This window comes from Phocoena phocoena, chromosome 14 (genome assembly GCF_963924675.1).
Source record: "Phocoena phocoena chromosome 14, mPhoPho1.1, whole genome shotgun sequence".
NCBI lineage: Eukaryota > Metazoa > Chordata > Mammalia > Artiodactyla > Phocoenidae > Phocoena > Phocoena phocoena.
Window position 1 is genome coordinate 4,433,582 of NC_089232.1, and position 15,864 is coordinate 4,449,445.

Below are 15,864 nucleotides of genomic sequence, written 5' to 3' on the forward strand. Positions count from 1 at the left end.
GGTAGAACGAGGAACAAATTGAAAACCAGCTGACTCTCATCATTTCATAGGTGCTACAGTCTGGGAGCCAGGCCACGAGGTTCTGCCTAGATGCTCTGGCTGTTGCCATCCTCAGGGGTCTCTGCTCCGTGCCGTACTCTTCCTTAACCAACTGGCGTCAGCTCAGGATCAGGAAACACCTCCACCCTGAGCTGACGCCCCCCATCCTCTAGGAGCTGCCCTGGATGCCATGGAAAGGTGTTCTGAGTATTTTCAGTGCCGTTCACTGAAAAACTAATTACAGATATACATATTTTTTCATAAATAAAATCTGAGGCATACATGTATATATTAAAACTTTCACCAACAAGGGTGTGTTAAAAATTTCAAGTTCTGTCCTTCAAGTTCAATAAAGGCACACGTGGCTTTTTTTTCTTCAGGCTTGCACAGAATACAACTGCTAGCAACAGGTCATATGAGACATTTTATGGGGCTTTTGTTTCTTTGATTTTCTGCTTCTTGGGATAAGCATTTGCCCCATGGATCAAAGGCATGGCTCTACCACCCAAGGACAGTATTTAGATGCATAGAGGGTTGGAAGTGGATTCCCTTGCTGTGTCAGGTTGCTGGGTAACCAGCCACAGCTGGGCAGGGCCGGTCCCCCCAGGTCTGCTTTGGCCGTTTCCATTAAGGCTTCTCAATCCCGAATCGACCTTTCCGGTTTCCAGGTTCTGATGCCCTTCGGACCAGCCTAGGTGGCGCCTTGGGTCGGATGCCTTCGTTCATACGGTCGCCCCGCATGGAGCCAAAGTGACCTTTGGAGAGGAGGGGCTGGCAGAGCACGCCTGGGGCCTGGGGGCCCCCCTCTTTGCTGTGGGCAGCTGGGGAGCTGGAGGGCTGCCCTTGCCTGGAATCAGCATCTACCTCGTTCTTCCATTCCATTTTATAGGCCTGGGGGGCTTTCTTTGAGAACTGTTCTGGCAAGAAGCGCCTGGCTCGGGGCTGCAGGTTGAGGACGGTGGTCCCGACGTCTGGGTCTGAGTCACTGCTGTTGCCACCTGCCAGAGAGCAAAAGAAGGACAGTGTGGGCGGGCCTTTTAGGGAGAAGGTGTTACAGGCGACTGGCCAATACATTTGTGGGTCTGGCACCTGCTGTGCCCTCCCTGGGGCTCTGGGGGTCGGGCAGGGAGGCCAGAGGGCTCACCCCGACTCCAGCTGAGTCCTGGGCGCGTGCATAAGTCCCGCGAGCACGCGTGTCCACAAGTGTGTACTCTTGCTAATTCTGAAGAGCTTCCCATGTGCCAGCCACTGTCCTAAGCACTTTTAAGTGCATTAACCTACTGAATCCTCATAACCACCCACTTTACATATGAAGTAACTGAGGTTCAAAAGATATTAGTAAGTGGTGGAGATGGATGTCAAACTGAGACCACCTGGCGGCAGCTGTGCGCTCACCTGCCCCGTCAGAACGGCCCCAGGGGGCTCAGTTCAGTGTCTGGCACACTGTAAACAGATCAGTAATTAGCTGCTATTATGAAGATTCTTGTCTTGATCTAGGACGTACAATCTCATGCACAGCTTTATTTCCTCTTTATTTTCATAAAATGGTCAAAACACCACTATGGCTTGCAATCTACATAAAGATTACCATCAAATGAAGAGATGTTAGCCGTCATGTCAAAGCTTTAATAATTACAGCCAGAAGTCAATTATATAGTTGCCTTTATGAAAATATATTAAAATTATTATGAACATTTAAAGTTAGAAATGTTGTAAGAGTAATAGAATTAAATTTAAACCTTTGAAGACTGACAACTTTCTATTTACCTGTTCATCAGCCACACACGGTGACATCTGCTTTTGCTATATCGAATAGAATCAAATAACTGATTGAATTACGTATAACGTGCACAGAACTCCATTCCAAAAGGATGCAACACTAATGAAAGGTCACCAAATTATTATTATAGATTTGCAAATGACTGAACTCATTGTCCTTAAAAAAGAAGGAAAAATTTTCTATTTTATAAACACTAATAAATAAGTTTAAAGTCTTTTTGCTCCAGCTGTATTCAATACCTCCATTAGAAATATTCTTTTTCTTTTGTAGCTTTTCTGGAAGCTTTGTATTTTTTGGTAAGGATAAATATCGGGAGGTTGAGGTGGAAATCTGTAAAACAAAAAAATAGAAAACCTTGTTTAGATGACACACATGTCACTTATTGTATGTTACGGGCTTAGAATTCATGTCAAACCTAACCTTGGTGTTAAAAATTAAAATGTTAGCTCTGGATTCCGAAACTACTGGGTGAGGAGCTATAGGGATGGGGAATAAATTTCCAAGTAATAGTCATTTTATTTAAAATAGGTAAAACCTCTCCTAAAATATCATGGAAATCAGTACTACTAAGGAAAACAAAGTGGGACCCTTAGGAACAAGGTATGAAAACCACCAGCTTTTCTTAAAGAAAAGCTACAGAAACACCCACTTATGACAGCATTACTAAAAAAGACTTAGAACCTACATGGATAGGGAGGAAGATACATGAAACATGTAGCATGTTTAAGTTGTATTTACTTTCACAAATCTTGAAAATGACAGAACAGAAAGTATTACTATAGCCAACTTGCTGGCATTTCTAAAGCCACAGTCTCTAGTTTCTTTAACTTTTAATCGATGCTGCCACATTTCACATGTAAAAAAAATAATAATATTGTTCACACATAACCGTTTTGGTCTCTGACAGCTCAGTATAGAACATTATTGAGAATGAGATGCACTGCCTGCTCTGTCCGATCAATCATTCAGAATATCCTTTTAAAGTAGCTTCCTTATCTATGGCAATGCCCTGGACCAAGTCGAATGCTGAGCATGCAGCCTCTGAAACTCCCCTGACGTGCGCGCACACGCACACACACACACACGGCCTCCTAGAAGTTTCCACACATGCACGCACGGCAGCCCCCCTTCAGGCTGCACCCGCTCCCTGGAAAGGTCAAACAAGACTCCAAATGAAGCCTGGCCCTTCCATTCAGTTTAAAACTGTACCCTGACAGAGATATCAGCTCCGTGCTTTGTGACCGCCTGGAGGGGTGGGATAGGGAGTGTGGGAGGGTGGGATAGAGAGGGTGGGAGGGTGGGAGGGAGGGAGACGCAAGAGGGAAGAGATATGGGAACATATATATATGTATAACTGATTCACTTTGTTATAGAGCAGAAACTAACACACCATTGTAAAGCAATTATACCCCAATAAAGATGTTAAAAACAAAAAAAAACCTGTACCCTGTATGACCCTTCTCCATCCTCCCAATCTCCTTCCTCAGCCCTTTTAGGTTTATTTTGTCCACAGCACTTACTGCGTCTAACATAACAGATAGTTTTCTTATTCTGCCCATTCCTGGTGGCCTTCTCCCCCACTAGAATGTGAATTCCACCAGGAAAAAGAGCTCTGTCATTTTGTTCACCAACGTATTCCAAGTGCCTAGACAGTGTCTGGAAGGTGATAGGTGTCCGAGCAACGTCTGGAAAGACGTGATGATGAGCTCCATCCCAGGATTCCTGTGAATCAGCCCCCCAGGGCCATCCTGGCTTTGCCGTTGGAAGGCTTCTGCGTCCCAGAGCCACGAAGCCCCCTTACCCTGTGCTCCCGATTCAAGCTGCTGTCCTTGCGAACGCTTTCCCGAAGGCTGTGCCTTCGACGGATCAGGATCTCCTTGGCTTGCCTCTCACTCGTGTCGGCAGTCAGATTGTGTCGGTTGTAGGACAAAGTCTGAAATGAAAACACAAGCAACATATTACAAAAACGATGATCACTGCCCGGAAATTCCAAAACTTTACTCCATTTCTTTGGCTTTGCACCTCTGATAGGTACTTAACAATGAATGTGCAGAGGGGAAAAACGAGAAGTATAGAAGTTAACATTCTTTCAAATTTTGAACGAATTCATGTTCTACCAAATCTCAATTTAAGGGTAACAGTGGTAGGAATTTCAAGTTATTTGTAGAGATATATGATGTATCGGTGTCACAGAAACCCTTACAACTGTGCTGGGCACAGAGAAGTGCTCAATTGATAATTACCTACTGTTATTAGCTGTGATGAAGATGGTGATGGTGGTGGTCTTGTCTAAATGTGTCAGAGCAGGAGCTGTACTTTATTCATTTGTATCTTCTGCAGGGAATATAGTGCTTTGTTCTATTCATAGATATATTCAATACATATATCCACACATGTATTCAATAACTATGTATTTGATTCAACCAAATAAAATCCTCTACTTAAGAAAAAAGAAGAATTCATCTTCTAATGAGAGTTGGTGAATACTTTTTTTCATTGAAAAGTGTGATCTTTATAAATGAGAAAACGATCGAATTCATCAAGCACCTTCGACTACCCTGAAGTACCCTGTCTATAGGTACCCATCAGTAGTGGCCAGGGAAAAACACAAGTCAACTCATACCTTCCCTATTGAATAGTAATTGCTAGTATAGAAACCAACCACTTTGGGCCACTTGGTGGCGCCATGACCCTCTATTAAGTCAAGAACATTTCTTCTTTTCAAATTGAGAAAAGCTGCTGGCTCCCTCACTAATGATCATGTCCTGGTATTTGAAGCCATACGATTTATAAACGAGGGCTGTCCAGGGCATAATATTTTTAGTTTTACAAGCTCTAGAGAAATCCACTTCCTAAAATAAATTGTATTTAGTAATTAAATTCATTTTCTGATAGAAATAATGTGTACTTCTTGGGAATACCCTTATCCCCAGAACTATATCAGACCTAGCAGAAGTAATAAACAGAAGTAATGCAGAACAGCACTCAATTCCTGCCTTGAGGAACTAGCTATCTTAGTTGGGCATTGAAAGCTAGCAAAATAATAACTAAATCACGAAAGGAGGTACTAGAACTGCGTGGCATGTAGGAGCTCTAAGTGCTATTATCCCATTCAAAGACAGGTCTGGGAACAACATAGAGGGCGTTGGGGAAACCTTAAAAATTGGAGAATATGGATGGACTGACAGGAAGAAGTGGGACATTCCAAGTGGAGACACAGGGGAGAGCAACACAGTCCAAGGAATGAATTCAGACCTGTCCTCCGTGGGTGTCTGGGTGGCTGAGGGAGAGGTAGAAAGGGGAACTTAAAAATAGATCCCAAAGGCTGAAAGAATAGTTAGTTTAGCCTGAAAGCCACGACTGCTTTGTCTCATTTTAAATAGGAGGATGCTGCGTTAAAAGGGGCTTGAGGAAAAGAATGGAGCAGCCGTCATGTCGGATGGAACGGGCTGGTCTGTGGGGAGGACAGCTAAGAAGCCACAGAAATGGCCCTGATGTGAGTGACTGGGACCCCTGACAACTGCTGTGTCCCTGTGCCACTTCACCTCACTGTGCCTCAGTTTCTTTATCTGTAAAATGGAGACAAAAATAACACCACTTGTTAGAGGATTAAAAGAGGTAATACACGCGATGCAGAGAAATGGGGCTCGGCAAACTGTATGCACTGTTAACTGTATTATTAGCAAACTATGAGAACGAGGTGTTAAAACTGGAAATTGTTTGAAGGAAGTGACTCAGAAGCTACAGGAAAGGAAGAAACGATCACACTTTATGAACAACAAAGAAGGTTAAATACATTTTTAAAAGGCTTCTTCTAAGCAATAAAGCTATTTCATTAAAAAAATTTTAAAAGAGCAATCAATTGCTTTCCTCGCCATTAGATAACACACTTTTTTTTTTTTTTTTTTAATCTCCAATCCTTTGGTAGCAGAACTCCCAGCTCCCTGGGTCTCTAGCCTAGAGCCTTGACCAAGATGTCTGGGAGGAGGGCAGTACCCTAAAAGGACAGACCCTGGGGTGGGTCTGAGGGAAGGAAGTGTCTGGTGTGGGACCTGCTGAGGGTGCATGACGGTGGGACAACAGCCGCTGTAACTGGACAGCATCTAATCTGAAGGCATATTTTTAGCCAAAGGCAAATACATATTTTGCTAAGTAAATTATTCTTACTCGCTGACGGATCTGATAGAGATTTCTTGATAATATTTCTCGAATTTCATCCATTTCACCAGGTGTGAGCTTCCTTATTTTTTCTTCACGACAGTCACTGTGAAAGTTTAGAAAAAAATATTTTACTATTCAACATGTATCAAATTCATCAATTTTCTTTCTTAGCGATATAATATCACCATTTAAGAAGAATAATCTTGGGACTTCCCTGGTGACACAGTGGTTAAGAATCTGCCTGCCAATGCAGGGGACACAGGTTCGAGCCCTGGTCCAGGAAGATCCCACATGCCGCAGAGAAACTAAGCCCATTGGCCACAACTACTGAGCCTGAGTTCTAGAGCTCACAAGCCATAACTACTGAGCCCATGCGCCTAGAGCCCGTGCTGTGCAACAAGAGAAGCCACCGCAATGAGAAGCCCGTGCACCACAATGAAGAGTAGCCCCTGCTCGCTGCAACTAGAGAAAGCCCACGCGCAGCAACGAAGACCCAACGCAGCCAAAAATAAAATATTAATTAATTAATTTTTTAAAAAAAGAAGAAGAATCTTAAAGAACACTTAGGAATTATTCAATATTTTTAAATGATTCAAAAATCTAAAACATTGATTTCAGTGTCAAAATCATTCATACAAGTTCAATCATGCACAAGTTTTTTCAGGGTCTATTCATGCAATTATTTAAGAGGAAAGACCAGAGTAGCTTGCAATGCTATCACTTTATTATTTCTAATACTCCACAAATTAATACAGGATTTTTTCCCAACAAAAACTTTAGCTGCATTTTGCTATTATGGCCTATTCTTTTAAATACCTCATTAGAAACGTTTACAAAGACACCATTTATAATATGTATGTACATACAATTGATCCTCATTATTCAGGGATTCCGTATTTGCAAGCTCAACTACTTGCTAAAATTTATAAAACACATTATCAGTACTCATCGCACTGTCCCAGTCATTCACAGACATGTGCAAAGTGGAGAAAAACTTGAGTCATTGGGCATGCATGTTCCCAAATGAGGCCAAACTCATCTGCCCCCTTGTCTCAGCTCTCATGCTGTAAAAAAAAAAGTCCTTTTCACAGCCTATTTAGTGCCATGTTTCACATTTTTGTGCTTTTTATTGGTGATCTTGCTGTTCTAAATGGTCCCCAAGTATAGCTCTGAAGTGCTGTCTAGTGTTCCTAAGGGCAAGAAGTTCCTAAGTTTTAACTCTACTTTTTCTGAAGGATATTTTAGCAGGATATGGAGCTCTAGGTTCAGTTACATTTTTTCAGAATTTTTCAAGCTACCAATGGTGTCCACTGGTTTTGCTGAAAAATCGGTTGCCAGGTTTTTTTTCTCTTTTGAAGAAAATAAGTCTCTTTTTCCCTCTGAGTATGTTTAAGATGTTCTCTTTGTATTTTTTACTTTTAGTGGTTTTACTAGCAGGTATCTCATTTGGTTCTCTCCCTATCTAATCTGCTTGGGGTTGTCACAGTTCATATCCTTTATCTATTTGGGGAAGTTCTCAGTCATTATCTCTTAAAATATTGCTTCTACCAATTTCTCTCTCATCTCCTTCTGGAACTTTTCACTATATATATATATATATATATATATGAAATCTCATATATTTCTTTTTCATCTTTTCTTCATTCTGGTTATTTCCTTCTGTCCTATCTTCCAATTAATCACTTCTCTCTTCAGCTGTGTCTAATCTGTTTTTCTACCTACCAAATGATATCCTAAATTTAGTTACTTTATTTTTAGCTCAAATATTCCACTTAGATAGTTTTTGTTTATATAATCTCCATGAGGATGCCAAAAGTGTCAATGCCATTTTCTTTCCTTAAACACATTATTATTTCTATTTTAAAGTCACTGTCTGTTAAATCAATTATCTGAATCCCCTTTGTGCCTATTATTACTCTATGTTTTGTTGATCTTTTCCTCAATATTTTCAGTCACATTTCCTTGTCTACTCATATGCTTGGTTATTTTGGATTGAGTGCTAGACATTATATATTAAAAAAATGATGGAGATAGTTTAACACTCTTTACAATATTATTTCCTCCAGAGAAGATTTAAATGTACTTCTCTTGAGCAGCTGAGATAGAGGCAATCTCAGTCTCTGATGATTTAAACAATCATGAATTGAGATAATTCTAGGCTGGACTTCTTTCCTTTGAGGGTTAAGGTGTAGGATTTTGAAGGAAAACCTAGAGCTGAGTACATACAAATGCTCCTCCTTCTTCGTAGGTTCTGAATTCCCATTTTATTCTCTAAGACCAATTAGTCTGTCAAAACCTCTGTTTTAGCTTTTTAGAGTCTCAGATAACATTCTCTGTATTCCAGAGAGAAAATGGCAACAAATACCAGTTCTATCCTCTTGAACTTCCCTCTTTTTTGACTCTTGGCCAAGAAATTCCTCACTGTAAGGGTACTCTCCAGCTTTCAAGCAGATATTTAAAATATACTTTGGACAAAACATATTTTGTCCTTTTACCTCTAGTTTTCTCAGAAGGTAGTTGGTCTGGACCTCAGTTCATTATTGCCAGAAATATGACTCCCTATTGCCTCCCTTTCTTGCTTCTATCTTCCTCTAAAGAAAACATTTCAGGAGAGGTGGAATGGTCAATATGGCAATCATTTACCCAGCTACGTGGCTATCCATTAATTTTGTTACCGACTTTCCCTAACCCTAAACATTTGCCTTTACTGGCTTCTACCACTGGCTTCAAAATGAACTGTGAACAGAGGTAAAAGTGAGATTTCCTTCTTCTGTGACCGCAAAGGCAACGGCTCCCTTTTGAGAAGCTGGATAGTTGAATTATTGCTTGCTGTAAGCACAAAAGGAACAGTGCATAAGAAAGATCGTAAATTGTAAAGCTAGAGTAAACTGTAGGATCAAGTCTAGCCCCATTTTCTACTTGAAGAAACTCAGCATCAGGGAAACAGATGGACCAGCTTAAGGTCACACAGTGAGTAACTTGCAGTGCTGGGACTATAAAGCAGTCATTCTGCTCAAGCACCACCATTTCCAATTCAGTATAATGCCTTTATGTCTGAGCCATCCTGACCACTACCTTCTTTTTATTCTGGGTTGTGTAAACTACCACAGTTTTTATAGGGGACTATAGTCCTAGTGAAAATCACAGTTTATAAGGTCGGGTGTGATTTGGAGCTTCCTCTCCCATTTCAACCATCCCATAGACAGCATTTTGATTTAGGTGACATTTAGCTTAAAGGAGCTTCAGGCTCATCGGTGAAAGAAGAAATCAGTGGAACCCTTAATCTGTCATTTTTGTGTAGAGGAGGAATGATGCTTACATGATAAACTCGTTTGCTAATCTGCTAACAGTATTTACTGTCCTGCTATGGATTTGCTGTAAGAGTCTGCTGTAAGACTTTTAAGTCTCTACATTCTGGGTCTTCATTTCCTCATTTTTAAAATTAGGGAGACAGACTAGGTCAATGCATCTCAATCCTGGATGCATATTAGAAACTTCCATACGCTTATTATATACTTATAAATAAACCTATACCGGGGCCTCAACCCCAGAGATCCTGATTTTATTGGTCTGGGCGGGGGTGGGGGCAGGCATACGTATCGTTTAAATGCTCCTACAGTTTTTCTAACGTACAGCCTGGGTTGACAACCACTGCACAAGATGATCACTGATGATCTTTCCGAGACTTTAAACTATGACTCTGCAAATAATCCATGAGGAAATAGCTTTGTAATTACATGCATATTTATAATTGCAAATTATAACGCACCTTAAAATATTCCATTTCAAAATGCTTGCTAAAGAGGCTTTACTTTCAGAACACACTGAACTGCCCAAAGCAGATATCATAAAGGCATGATCACCCTAAACATGACAAAGTACTTTCTGACTGGTCCACTTTGCAGTAACACAGCATGGTGTGCCGTGATGTGACAGAACACAGCATCATGGACACACTTCCAGGCTTTCACGTTTTAACCAGGATCTTGTGCTGCTGTGAGGTCTTAAGGAATCATGTTAGGAAATAAGTCAAATGTGCTGTTATTACTGGTTTCACAAAACTATAAAGACATATTTAGTAATACTAACTTTCATTTGCAAAACAGGACTTACTTCAGAGATGCAAAAGAAGGGACAGTACTTATCATTCCCGTCTCTGCCATCTCAATGGCATGTTTTATTTCAAGCTTTTTATATAAAGACACAATGCTCGACTTGGGTTGGTTCTCCCGAATCAAAAGCCTCCGCAGGTACTTGTCATCAAACTTCTTAAACCTAGAAATAAAGAAAAGCAAAGCTTTGATTAATGAACATGCCACGGATTAAGAAGAAAAACCTGGTTTTACCAATAAAATCATTTCCACTAGTCCCAGGAAGAAATTTAATAGCAGCGTTTAGTTAGTCTGATCATTATAGTTATTTTTATATGTGCATACCTGAGCATATATGTATATGTAGAGCACATATTAGTATACTTCTGTGTATAGCCACAACATACATGTATCTAATATTCACTAATTATAGATTAAAATACAGATACTTCTACATTTCCTATGTCTCTGCTTCCCCCTTCAGCAAAATTATTCAAAAATGTTGTTAATACTCCCTTTCTCCAATTGCTCTCCTCTGATTCTCTCTTGAACATTCACAGATCAGGCTTTTGCCTCTAACTGTCCATTGAAGCTACTCATACTGAGGTCATCAGTGACCCCCACAAAATAAACCCAGTGGTCAACTGCTAGTCCTTCCTAACCTGTCCTGCTTAAAACAGTGTCTTCCAGGACACCACACTCCCCTGGGTTCCCTCCTACCGCTTTCTCAGCCTCTTGTGTTGGTTCTTTTCCTTCTTTCTCTCCTCTTATGTCAGAGTGGGTGCAGTCCTGGTCCCCTTCTCCACCTCCACTCACTCTCCCGTCTTGTCCAGCCTCGTGGATTTTTTTTTTTTTTTTTTTTTTTTTTTTTTTTTGCGGTACGTGGGCCTCTCACTGTCGTGGCCTCTCCCGTTGCGGAGCACAGGCTCCGGACGCACAGGCTCAGCGGCCATGGCTCACGAGCCCAGGCGCTCCGCGGCATGTGGGATCTTCCCGGACCGGGGCACGAACCCGCGTCCCCTGCATAAGCAGGCGGACTGTCAACCACTGCGCCACCAGGGAAGCCCCCTCGTGGATTTTAATAGCACCTCTATACCCAAAATTCCCAAATTTGTGTCTGCAACTCCAGCCTCTCTCCCAAACCCCAGAAATGAGTGTCCAGCTCCCTGCTCAGCGTCTCCACTTGCACATCTCATAGGCGTCTCAAACCTGGCATGCTCAGAAGGATCTTCTCCCAAGTCCTCCCCATCTCAGCTAGTGACAACTCCACCAGGTAAAAAACCCTGATGTCACTTTTGATTCTCCTGCTTCTCCCCTATTCCATGTTATGGCCTGAACTGTGTCCCCTTAAAAATTCATATGTTACAGTCCTAGTTCCCAGGACCTCAGAATGTGACTGTATTTCGATTAAGTTAAAATGAGGTCATTAGTGGGCCCGAATCTAATGTGACTGGTGTGTGTATTATAAGAGGAAATTCGAACACAGACACGTACAGGGGTAAGACCATGTGAAGAAGCAGTAAAAAGAAAGACACTACAAGTCAAGGAAGGAGACCTGGAGCAGAGCCTTCCCTCACAGCCTTAGAAGGAACCAAATCTACTGACACTTTGCTCTTGGACGTCTAGCCCACAGAACTATGAGAAAATAAATTTCTACTTAAACAACCACCGTGTGGTACTTTGTTATAAGCAGCTCTAGCAAAGTAATACCCCACATCCATTCTATCAACAATTTCTGTCGGTTCCACCATTAAAATACACACAACAATCGAACCATTTCGAACCATTTCTCCTGCCATCACCCTGGTCCCAGCATTATCTTCTCTCAGTGGCTTCCTGCAACGGGGACCCAGTTGGTCTCCATGCTTCCACCACTGTGTTCCTATGGTCTATTCTCGACACAAGCCAGAGTGATCCTGTTAAAATGTAAGTCAAACCACGCAACTCCTGACTTGAGTAAAAGTACAATGACCTGGAGGCCCTGCACCATTTGGACCTGCCCCTCTCAGCTCTGTGCTGCTCTAACTCAGGTCCAGCCTCTCTGAGGTCGTTCCTGTCCTGGAAATGTGCCAGCTCTGCTACCGCCTCCAGGCCCCTATACTTACTGTTCCTTCTACTAAGAACACTCTTCCCCGCACACTTGCAGGGCTCGTTCACAGACCTTCTTTAAGTCTTTCCTTGAAAGTCTTTTCTCAGAAGAGCCTTTCCTATCCATCCCATTAGAATTGCATTCCCAGAACTCCCTATTCTACTTCCCAGACGTATTTTTCTCCATAGCACTCATCACTTTCTAACAGGCTATATAATGTACTCATGTATTTTATTTTCTGTCTCCTAGCACTAGAGTGATCCATATGGGCAGTTTTTTGTTTGTGTGTTTTCCGGTCTCACCAGTGCCTAGAACAGTGCCAGGTGCACCATAAGCACGCAGGCAGACTGGATCATCTGATCCCAATTCCTCCCTGGATCCACACCCTGTAACATATCAAGTTACTTGGCAATGTCCTTCCACCGTGGCCGAGGTGCCCTGCTCTGTCCAGTTTCCTGCCACTGAGCTGAATAATGTCACCTGCTTTGGTCAATGGGCTATTAGCAGACACAATGATGAGACCAGAGGCTATTAATGGGCTTGTTCATTGAAGCTCACTTCTTGTGCTGCCACATCGCCATGAGAAGGATGTGTACGTAGAGTGACTCCTTAGCCGCAGGACAAACGTGGATGTCGCATGAAGCAGAGTTAAGCCACCCCACCTACACCAGAAAAGGCCAGCCGGGATCAGCTGATGACTGGTCAACCCTCTGAAGCAGGAGCAAGACCAGGCCAGATCAGCCAAGCCCAGCCCAGATCAACTGACTCTCAGCCTCCTGACTCAAGTACTTTAATAACAAGTGACTGTTCCTTTGAGCAGCTGCGTATTGGGTTGGTTTGTTACATAACTGTTATGCCGATATTCAAGTGAATCAGCATGCAGTTAAGTATTTGTTGAGAAAAAAATTAATGTATCAGAGTGATCCCCATAAGCCCAAAGAGGTTTACAGGCACACCTGTGCTATGAAAGGAAGCAATGTTAACCCACATCCTTGGTGCTAGCCCTTTGTTCCAAATACTGGAGGGCTAAGAATAATTACAGATTCATCCTGAAAGCACTTTGCTACTGACTGGCCGCTGCACGAAACACTGGGTCTACTTTTTTCTAAGTTTATTTTGAATTTCATGTGAGGCTCATTGAACCAGGACACCTGGCAACAACACAACATCTTTTTAAAACTTTTATTATTATTATTATCATTAGTATTATTGTTTTAGCTTTTCACTAGAGATCCACAAAAGGAAGAATAAACATTAAAGACAATGACATCTGATCTATGTAGTGTAGGAATTGTGCACTTTTCTTTAAAATTTATTTATTCTTGGCTGCCTTGGGTCTTTGTTGCTGTGCACGGGCTTTTCTCTAGTTGCAGCAAGCAGGGTCTACTCTTCACTGTGGTGCGCAGGCTTCTCATTGTGGTGGCTTCTCTTGTTGCAGAGTCTGGGCTCTAGGCACACAGGCTTCAGTAGTTGTGGCTCGCGGGCTCTAGAGCACGGGCTCGGTAGTTGTGGCGCATGGGCTTAGTTGCTCCGCGGCATGGGGGAATCTTCCCGGACCAGGGCTTGAATCCATGTCCCCTGCCTTGGCAGGCAGATTCTTAACCAGTGTGCCACCAGGGAAGCCCAGTACACTTTCTTTCTTTGCTTCAGTTCCATACCTTTCGTGTGTGCCAAGCTACACATAGGTGACTTATTCATTATCATTAGACAACTTTTGCCAAATGTGAGAAACTTTCCTACTGCGTGACACTTTCATTTCGTTCTCAAAGGATCAAATGACTCAAGAATTCTCTGGCAGAACCATTAAAAATCCACAATAGGGCTTCCCTGATGGCGCAGTGGTTGAGAGTCTGCCTGCCAATGCAGGGGACACGGGTTCGAGCCCTGGTCTGGGAAGATCCCACGTGCCACGGAGCAACTGGGCCCATGAGCCACAACTACTGAGCCTGCGCATCTGGAGCCTGTGCTCCGCAACAGGAGAGGCCGCGACAGTGAGAGGCCTGCGCACCGTGATGAAGAGTGGCCCCTGCTCGCCGCAACCAGAGAAAGCCCTCGCACAGAAACCAGGACCCAATGCAGCCAAATAAATAAATAAAATGAATTTATTCTTTAAAAAAATCCACAATAAAAGGATTTCAGAGGAAAGGGAAAGATACCCAACACACCTAAACCAATCACTTGTTTTTTATGCAATTTTTAGTAACATCAACAGTTACGTACAGACCAGAAATGAGATCGGAGAACTGATTTTAAAAATGGCCTGTGCCAGCACCAAATCCCTCCATAGTAACTTCTCTTCTCTACTTGCCACATACAGTGTGATTGACAATCCAGGAAATTATTTGAAATTTACCTGGAAAACTTCATGCATGGAAATATGGAAGGGTCTATAAAATTATTGAATAAAGTACATACACTGCGGAGAAAAATGTTGGGCATGTAACAATATTACCTTTCAGACATTTAGTATTGGGTTGGCCAAAAGGTTCGTTCGGGTATTTCCATATATGGAAAAACACAAACTTTTTGGCCAACCCAGTATTCATAGTCCAATTAGCCCGGTGCCTGTAGGTGTCTGCCTGGAACAGACTTACATATAAAGTGTCTCTGCCGGGAACACAGGATGGAGCCGGACTTTCTCTGACATTCAGTCCTTCACCTGAGTCCCAGACCAAACCACACGATCACAGCATTCACCTCTTCCATCACCTACCACTGCCCCAGGGCCTGGGGACCTGATTCTTACACCACGTCTCGGTTTCCCCCTGTAGAGGTAGAAGGAGTGGGATAAATCCTTAGTCCAATCTTCCCTCAGGAAAAGAACAAACTGTTCTGGGTTACCATGCTCACTTACCACTTCAGGAAAGGACTGACAGGATGCGAGAGAAAGAAAAGCAGTTGGGTTGAAAGGGAGATAGAAGATGGATAAAGGCTTGTCTGTGAAAACAACGGAGAACAAGAGGCAGAAAAGCCTGTATCACAGGCTTGGCGGAGACAAGGAAGGTCCCAGGGACGTAAAACAGGGTAACATTGAAAGTTATGAGGCAGAGAGCTAGGGTTCTCTGCTCTACCTCCTGCCTCCCAGAAAGTGAATACTGCCCAAGATAAACGGCCTTTTGTTTCATACTTTTACAATGGAGAATTTACTTTGCTTTATTTTATTACTATGTGCCCCCATCTGGCTAACTGGGTACTCTGTCCATACATACAAAATATTTTTCCTTTAGTTATGAAGTCAGGCTAGATCCAAGGGGCCTTTCTACATTAGTAAACAATGTGGTCAGGCTTGTAAAGGTTGTGCCATCACTTATAGTCTCTGCAACTCATTACTTACCAATGTCTCTCACATACACACACACACACACACACACACACCTGTTTCCTATGTGACTGTTTTGTTGCCTTTATTATCTTGCAAAATTTTAAAGGCTCAAGTCTATGGCTTGCACTTTTCATGTACTCCAGTATCATGCAGAACATGTGAGCAAACAGTGAGCACTCAGAAATGCACTTATGTTCAACTACATGAATTGGTAGGTTGGTCAAGTTCAGCAGTGGGGAAGATCTGTTAGCAAGTTAGAAAAGAAAAAACAAGAGGGTGATAAGGATCCACCAAGTACACTTTGGAGCCTGTCCATCTCTCTTCAGGGACCAGCTGAAATGCACGCCTTCAGAAGGCTTTCCCAGCCAGTGATGTGCCGGTG

The 15,864-nt window shown here is 42.5% G+C and overlaps 1 protein-coding gene across 1 annotated transcript in view; it reads right to left on the reverse strand.

Moving 5' to 3' along the window:
* Positions 1 to 666: 666 nt before the first annotated feature.
* Positions 667 to 15,864, reverse strand: part of SLC9A2 (solute carrier family 9 member A2) — an 85,156-nt gene continuing 69,958 nt past the window's right edge. Inside the window, exons 8-12 of the mRNA XM_065890776.1 lie at positions 10,094 to 10,255; positions 5,987 to 6,083; positions 3,621 to 3,752; positions 2,059 to 2,149; positions 667 to 1,037 (exon numbers count right to left, since the gene is read on the reverse strand). Coding sequence (XP_065746848.1) covers positions 667 to 1,037; positions 2,059 to 2,149; positions 3,621 to 3,752; positions 5,987 to 6,083; positions 10,094 to 10,255 — 853 coding nt within the window. The remainder of the gene's footprint in view (positions 1,038 to 2,058; positions 2,150 to 3,620; positions 3,753 to 5,986; positions 6,084 to 10,093; positions 10,256 to 15,864) is intronic.